Source organism: Populus nigra, chromosome 16 (assembly GCF_951802175.1).
Source record: "Populus nigra chromosome 16, ddPopNigr1.1, whole genome shotgun sequence".
Classification (NCBI taxonomy): domain Eukaryota; kingdom Viridiplantae; phylum Streptophyta; class Magnoliopsida; order Malpighiales; family Salicaceae; genus Populus; species Populus nigra.
The window spans coordinates 10250149-10258601 of NC_084867.1; the positions used below are offsets into that span (position 1 = coordinate 10250149).

The 8453-nt window shown below is 38.5% G+C and overlaps 2 protein-coding genes across 4 annotated transcripts; one reads left to right on the plus strand and one right to left on the minus strand.

Annotated features, from left to right (window-relative positions):
• Positions 1-6: 6 nt before the first annotated feature.
• Positions 7-3361, plus strand: LOC133675509 (ferric reduction oxidase 8, mitochondrial). 2 transcript variants are annotated; one of them, XM_062096911.1, is made up of 8 exons: positions 7-274; positions 498-594; positions 673-858; positions 943-1180; positions 1342-1675; positions 1767-2025; positions 2167-2882; positions 2984-3361. In XM_062096911.1, exons 1-8 carry the CDS (start codon positions 118-120, stop codon positions 3163-3165), a joined length of 2169 nt encoding a protein of 722 aa, XP_061952895.1. In that variant the 5' UTR covers positions 7-117; the 3' UTR covers positions 3166-3361. The 2 variants fall into 2 exon arrangements, with proteins under 2 accessions (XP_061952895.1, XP_061952896.1); XM_062096912.1 differs by having other exon boundaries at positions 217-251.
• Positions 3362-4789: 1428 nt separating this feature from the next.
• LOC133675298 (L-type lectin-domain containing receptor kinase S.1-like) lies at positions 4790-7955 on the minus strand. Of its 2 annotated transcripts, none has more exons than XM_062096636.1 (2): positions 5793-7955; positions 4790-5282 (listed from the first exon to the last, which is right to left on the minus strand). In XM_062096636.1, exon 1 carries the CDS (start codon positions 7765-7767, stop codon positions 5800-5802), a length of 1968 nt encoding a protein of 655 aa, XP_061952620.1. In that variant the 5' UTR covers positions 7768-7955; the 3' UTR covers positions 4790-5282; positions 5793-5799. The 2 variants fall into 2 exon arrangements, with proteins under 2 accessions (XP_061952620.1, XP_061952619.1); XM_062096635.1 differs by lacking the exon at positions 4790-5282 and adding an exon at positions 5315-5428 and having other exon boundaries at positions 5793-7954.
• Positions 7956-8453: the final 498 nt, after the last annotated feature.

Consider the following 8453-nt stretch of genomic DNA (forward strand, 5'->3'; position numbering starts at 1 on the left):
TGTACAATTTTGAAGGGTCAATTCTAGTTCAATGTTCTGTATATAAACCGTAACTTTCAAACTAATGAATTAAAGAGAAAGTAAAGCATCTTCTTGAAATAATCTTAGAAAGCAGACATGGCAAAGGCCATTCAGCTTGATGTTCTTAAAGTACTGATGATCATCATATTTGCTGGTTGGATTGCTGTCTGGATTCAAAAGCCTACTAGCCTGTGGACACGAAAATGGAAAGGAGCCGAAGATAGTTCTAGGTATACAGTGTTTGGCTATTATGGTATGTATAAAAAGATATCATCTGAAAAGGTTTTTGCTTATTCCTAGAACATCTTTTTCACATACAATCACTTATTCACGGCATGATTGCATCGGTTATTAATTTGTAGAATCAAGCAAGATTTGTCGTTCTCATGCTCATTCTTACTGCAAAACATAAAACATTCATGATTGCAATTGCAGATGTTGGTATGCATGCTTATCCTATACTGAATGCGCTGCAGGTCTCAACTTTGCAGTATACACATTTCCTCTTATTTCCCTGACCATAATTGGACTAGTTTACTTGAATTTGGTTTCGAGGGAGCCTCCTCGAAGCAGGTAATATAGTTGTGAAATCGGATTGTGCTCACTGGAAATCAATGGCTTACTTTTTTTTATGATTAATATGGATGACAGACCAGCAAGGAGTGCAACTATTGGTTTTTCAAATCCTGTGTTGGTAAACAGCTTTCTGGGAATTTTATCTAGCATAGAGATTCTGGCAGTGTTCCTCTTTGTCCTCTTTCTAGCTTGGACTTATTATGCCCGCATCAGCAATGACTTTAAAAAGTTGATGCCAATCAAGTCACTGAAATTGGATTTGTGAGTTTCAACAATCCTAACTAACAAATGGTGGATAGTAAGGATCAAGAGTAACACCATTACTGATGTTCACCTGTATTGCAGATGGCAACTCAAGTATTTAAGAGTGGCAACCCGATTCGGATTGCTAGCAGAAGCCTGCCTAGCTTTGCTTCTTCTTCCTATTTTAAGGGGATTGGCTTTATTTCAGATACTTGGCATCCAGTTTGAAGCTTCAGTAAGATACCATATATGGCTAGGGACTTCAATGATACTTTTTGCCACCATTCATGGCGCAAGCACTTTGTTCATCTGGGGTGTCAGCCACCATATTCAAGATGAGGTATTCTATGCCCTTTCTGCTTTCCCTCTTGAAAATAAAGTTATAGTCTGTTTTACTGGTTCAACTTGCAGTTTTTGTGATTCAATTTGGTATCTTTCGTTATTAACATTTAGCTAGTTTTTTCATTGTTTTATTGCTTTGCTATGAGTCTTCAATAACAGATGTGGAGATGGCAGAAAACAGGACGGATATACCTGGCAGGGGAGATAGCTCTTGTCACAGGACTAGTAATCTGGATCTCATCTCTTCCTCAAATAAGGAGGAGAAGATTTGAAATATTCTACTACACACACCATCTGTACATAGTCTTTCTAATATTCTTCTTGTTCCATGCTGGAGATCGGCACTTCTACTCAGTATTTGCTGGGATATTTCTCTTCGGTCTTGACAAGCTACTTCGAATTGTACAATCAAGACCAAAAACTTGCGTTCTCTCGGCACGAATATTCCTATTCCCCAGCAAAGCCATAGAACTTACGCTGCCAAAGGATCCAAGTAAACTTTTCAATCTTACCAGTTACAATCATATTTATTAGTGTTGTAACAGTGAATTCTCTCATCAGAATGGCTCTCGTACTGATTGTAGGATTGAAGTATACCCCAACAAGTGTTATATACATGAAGATACCAAGTATTTCCAAGTTTCAGTGGCATCCCTTCAGTATAACTTCTAGCTCTAACCTAGATGATCACACGATGTCTGTTGTGGTAAAATGCAATGGGGGCTGGACAAGTACTTTCTATGACGTGATACAAGCAGAGTTAGATTCAGATACTGGTTCTATGAGCTGTATGCCTGTGTCGATTGAAGGCCCTTATGGACCTGCTTCCCTGGACTTCCTAAGGTTTGCATAAAAGAACTTGGTATTGCAGGACAAGATTTTAATTAAACTAAAGATGATAATGAACTAGTTAAGAAATTTAGAAATTTTTTGCACTAGTAAGATGATTTTAGAGATTGTCACTAGTTAAGAAATTGTTTGCAGGCATGACAGCCTACTAATGATTGCTGGTGGAGCTGGGATAACCCCATTTCTCAGCATTTTAAAAGAAATTGCTTCTGTAAACAGCAGCAGATATAGATTCCCCACGCGTGTTCAGCTTATCTATATCGTGAAGAAATCACTAGATATTTGCCTTTTAAACTCAGTTTCTTCTCTACTTCTGAACCAGTCATCCACACAATTGTCTCTGAAGCTGAAAGTATATGTAACTCAAGAAGAGGGGTCTAATGCAACAGTGAGAGGATTAGTGAATGACTTATCTCTAGTAAGAACAGTCAACTTTAGCACCGAATGCTCAAACTATGCCGTACATGGACCAGAAAGTCCAATTTGGATGGCTGCCATGGCCGCATTATCCTCCATCAAATTCATGGTTTCTCTTATTTGCTTCAATCACATTTTTCTTCCCCATGAAAAGAAGAGTGCTGTGACGGAAAAGATGGTTGTTCCCTCAGAAAAGAAGGCCGCAAAAGAAAAGACCCCCTCTTCAGTTGTTGATCTACTTCTCCTAGCTTCTTTCATCATAACACTGGCATGCAGCACCTTTTTAGCAAGTATTTTGAGATGGAAAAGACTCAAGAAAGATATCCCACCTGTCTCTCCAAAACAAGATAAAGCCACAGAACATGGTTCAGTGGAGACTAGAAGTCCTGTTGAAGAACATGAACTTCATTTTGGAGGAAGGCCTGACTTTCAAGGTACTATTATTCTATCATCCCTTTCCTCGAATTCTTGCTGAATCTACTCCTTGAACTTTCTGTTTCTAATTTCAGTTTGTGTAATTACATGTTGCCAATAGATATATTCTCCAAGTTTCCAAATGAAACCGGCGGGTCTGATATCGGAGTGCTGGTGTGTGGACCGGTAAGTATGAAGGAGTCGGTGGCATCGTTATGCCAGCTGAAGTCTCAAGGACTCAACATTGGTTCCATGGGAAAGAAAACATACTTCAGTTTCCACTCCCTCAACTTCACTCTCTAGTCTCATCATCAATATCGCCATTAAGACACAGAAAAACAGGCCCAAATGTAACTAGTAGCATCTGGCTTTCTAAATAATGGATGGCTACATTCCACTTTGTACATATTTCATTGTAAAAAGGCTTGAGCAGCTCAGCTCAGCTGAGCTGAGAGCTTGTGGATTTAAAATAAGTTCAATGGATGGAACTTTATCAAAATGCTTTGCGGGCCACACTGAAATTAAATTTCGTGGTTTTATAAATTATTACCCCCACGTTTAAAAAATACTCTTATCCAAAAATTAAGTAAATAAAATCCTTTAATCTTATATCACTTTTGAGATATAATATTTATTAGGTTTTATTATTTTTAAGCGCGGCAAGATAATTATTATATTTTATAATAATAATATTTAAATATATCAAGCTTTGTCAACTAGTCGATCGGTCAGATATAGTTATATAACCGATTGATCGTTTCACATAAAAATCATAATTTTATAAATTTTTTCTTTTAAATATATCTTATTAGTAAAAATAAATATTTTTTTCCAACTTGTAAACTCAAAAACAGACTTTAATTAAAACCTTAAAAAGTTATTATTCACACAGTAGTTTTCACGTGTGATTTTGAGTAATTATATATGAATCTAATATAATTAAATGAGGATATGCTCAAGACAATTTATATATATGACCTAACAAATATATTTATTGATCAATGAGACAAGTCAGACTCAATTCTAAATTTAAATTCTAAATTTAAATGAATATAACAACCATGTTGAATTTATATGTCATTTCACCATTTATTTTGATTTTCGTAGTTAATAGTATAGCAGTGGCGTCCACTTTGTCACGAGACAGGATATTAGTATAATTTTCTTATGCCTCTATGATGAGCCTTTGCACATGACTTGGGTATATCTCAAACAAGGCATTAGTGCTAGTAATCATGGCTTAAAAATTATGTGCTAGATATGTTATGATGCTTTTTCGCCAAAAAGCACCTAAACCCTAATCCGAAGGGAGAATCAATTCTGGCAGCCAACAAGGCATTCCAAGGTCAATTTGCCACTATAATGGTGGCATCTCCACAGTAACATGAGCAACCCAAATTCCAGACTTGATAAAAATTAACTTGTAGTCATGGGACTTCATCATTTACCCCCACCAAGAAAAACAATAAAGAAACAGAAAGGAAAATCACTTCTTGACAAGAACTGAGGTCTTCACCAATTTAGCTTCACTTAATTTAAACCAACGGAACTTCAACACAAATTCATGAGTGGCAAGTTGTTCAATCTCATATTAGAGGCAGAGACAAAACTTGGTACACAAATGAAAGCAAAGAGCCATATATTATCACCAAAGTTCATGATTGGATTGGCTCAGTCAGGAACTTTCTTTTTCAATTGTCGTTCTAATTTTCTGTATCACCTCCAAATGGCAAGGATAAGATACTGCTAATCATAGAGACAGTCCAGAAACAGAATGCCATATACCCTGTTATGCCAAGAATATGAACTAAATACATGCTTGACAGAAGCTGATGGAAAAAAAGCACGCAGGAAAGAAATAGATCTCTTTCTTACATCGTAGGACATGTTTAATTAGCTTATTTATGAGAGAAAAAGAGCATGAACATTGAAAAAGGAAAGAAGAAAGCACCACTTTATGGCATGGATTTGATGATTATTTCACAAGTCTAATCTAACAGTATTTTGTTCTTGGAATAGATTCCTGATTACAGATCATGCTAAAGAAGAATCACGCAAAATAAGTTCATGAACCAATTGATAATTATCCTAGCCATGAGCTGGACTTGGTCCAGTCTGAATTACGCCTGCTACTGATTATTGAAGATTCGAACAAAGGGTTCCACAGCTCTGCAAACGCTGACTTACAAAGTTGCTTGCCTATAGATTCTTCGAACATGCTGTCAAGAATTAAAAATGCATATTTAACCATTTACATGGTGGTCCAGTGATAAAAGCTTGGGATCAAGAGGTTTGCTTTCTCAGGTTCAAGCCCTATGGTTGCTCATATGATGGCCACTGGAGGCTTACATGGTCATTAACTTCAGGGTCCGTGAGATTAGTCGAGGTGCGTACAAGCTGGCCTGGACACCCACATTAAACTAAAAAAAATGGATATTTAATTTAATATAGCTGAAAAGAAAATGGGAGCCAACTTGCCTCATTTTATTATATACAGTCAACTTTCTGATAGGAAAGCTAAACTTCGTTGATCAAAGATATTATCTTAAGCAGAGACTTTTCTCACCTGATCCAAAGGACAAGACAACATCATCAGTAAAGACCTCTCAATCTCAAAGGGAAAGAGAGTTCATTCTTATATTTCTACATCTTTGTTCCTTTGGAATGGTCCTATTCTTGTGTTTGATTAGATGAAGATGAAAAAAGCAATCAGTCAGAGGAAAGGTTTCGGGCAACTTGCTTGCATAAAGTAAAAACTAAGGAAACCTCCTCCAAATGTTTATTTACGTGAGAACTAACTCATGCTTGTTCTTGGATGAATGTTTTACTAGTCTTTATTGAATTACAAATGTAAAAGGAATTGAAACTATAATATCTACCACCACAAATTCAACAAAAAAATATTAACAGAAGAAGAACTATATTCACACCTGCGGGTCATGTAGTGTTAAAGCCACCTCTTTCACTACCATGTGTACTCCCATCACCGCCCCCGTCACCACTGGCCAAAACATTCAACAATTCAGCAGGTGCGGCAGCCACATCCTCCCCAACCAAAACTGCCACCACCTCCCTCATACTAGGCCTCCTCTGGGGATCAGGATGGCAACAAACTAATCCAAGCTTCAACACCATCTCCATTTCCTCCACCACAAACTCCCCCTTCATTCTTTCATCCGCTGCCTCCACCGCCTTCCCTTTAGCATGCAGATCTCTCACCAAATCAATCAGCACTGAATCCTCCTCCTCAGTTGACCCCATTTCTATCGGCCTTCTACCGCAAGCCACCTCCAATATCACAACTCCAAAACTATAGATATCACTCGCGGATGTTGCTACAGCCATTGTTATCAACTCAGGAGCCAAGTATCCCAATGTGCCAACCACTCGAGTTGTGTTAGGTACTTCATTGTGACTATAAAGCTTCGCAAGGCCAAAATCTCCAAGCCTGCCTCGCATATCTGAATCTAACAAAATATTGCTTGATTTAATATCCCTGTGCACAACTACTTGGTCCCAGCCATGATGGAGATAGTTTAATCCTTCAGCTACATCAGCAAGGACTTGGCGCCGTTGTTGCCAGTTCAATAGCTTCTTAGGCTTGTGGAATATGTAACGATCGAGGCTGCCATTGGGCATGTAATCATAAACAAGCATAAGCTCATTGGATTTTCTACACCAGCCTCGCATTTGGACTAAGTTCTTATGTTGCAGCCTGCCCATACTCGATATCTCAGCCATGAACTCTCTTAGACCTTGTTTAGAGTCATGATTCACGCATTTGACTGCAATTTCAGAATTGTTTGAGAGGATTCCTCTGTACACTTTCCCGAATCCACCTGAACCCAAAAGCTGATCTTTGGAGAATCCATTAGTGGCTTGACTTAATTCTTCATAGGAGAATCTATGAGGCCAATATTCGAGCTCCCAATCTTCGATCTCATCTTCTTCTAAATCTTTCCACTTATTCTTATACCACAAACAATAAACCACAAACACACAAATCATAACAAAAACAGCACAACCAATCGTTATGCCAGAAATAGCACCAGCTGACAACGAATTCGACGAAGATGGTAGGCTAAAAACGGGCAAATTCGTAACATTGATATCTCTAGCAGCACCTGTATCACTAAAACTCCAAGCTAAAATCCTTTGTGCTTCAACCCAAGTAGTCTTTGAAGCAGAAAAGCCCACATACATCTCCTCAGATGTATAATTCGCAATCACGGGATTTTTATAGCTAAGAATCGGCACAGATGGACGGGAAACTCCAACAGGGGCAACTGTAACATTGATCTCAAAATTGGCCCCATCAAATTCAATCCACGCTCGGACATTCTGACCATTTCCCATACTGACAGGCACAAAACCGGCAGAAGAATTGTACCCACCAGGCGCGGTTTTAGCAGACTCGATATTGTTCAAATCAATACCAATATGATTCCTATTAGGATCATTAAATTCTGGGTTCTGCCCAGTATCAAATTCAACAACTAAAAGTGGAGCTACAGAGGGTACAGTCGGATTAGAAAAAACACCAAAGTATTGGCTAGCAAGAGCACCAGGAGGGTTAGTCCAGTTAGAGAGAACAAAAGCAAGACCAAAGCCAGGACTTGAAGCAATGTTAGGCAATATAGAGAAGACAAAAGAAGTTGAAAAGGAAGAGAGAGTAGTAGTCGAGTTCTGGGTTTGTTTCATCTTCACTCTTGTTGGATAAAAAGCACGTCCTAGGGAGTACTGGTTGGTGTCATTGAGGAGTCTGATCACCGAGGTGTCGACTATGGCATCTGGGATGAGAATGACTCCAGGGTTTGTGGCATTGAAGGAATCAAAGAGGAAGTCAAGGGCGAAACTGGGAGAAATCAAGAAGAGGAAGAGGAGGAGAGGTGGTCGCGACGGCATCCCTAAGGATTCCGGCAGCCGGAGGAGAGATTTGAGGAGCTGTGTGGTTGTGGTCTTGCCGAGTCACCGGTCAATTGGGTTACATTAAATTTTTTTTCTGTTTTTTCTTTAATTCAACTTGATTTCCGTTCTAAATTAACTTGTCGAATGAGATCGAATTTCAAAACTATGATTATTTTATTTAAAGTCAAATTCTGTGTGCGTTGTCTTGATTATTTAATATACGCAATATATTCTAATATAACCTGAGACAATTGGACGTGCTTGCACCGGTTTGTTTTTTCTTTTCTTTTCTTTTTACGACGAACAGAAAAGAAAGTTTAGCATGTTGCGTTGTCGATCAATTTGCAAGTGAAAGCAACCTATCGTTCACTATACGGTGATTGATGGCTTGGAGAATAGAAGCCAAAATGCTTGACTGATGCATGCCGGCGTAGAAACTTGAAAGGGCATGTGGTCAAGTTGAAAGGATAGAAGCCAGAATGCCTGACTCTGACTGACTAACATGCTGCCTTGTTGATCCATCAGCAATGTGCTTGGATTGACGTTTATTTTGTTCTCTCTTGGGATTGTTCTTTAGACTTCAGAGCTTTTACATTGCATGTTTAAGGAACTGTTCATGGCGTTGCTTTAATATTTGGGAATTACATATTACAAGACATGTTTGGTTTTTTAGTTCTTGCCCG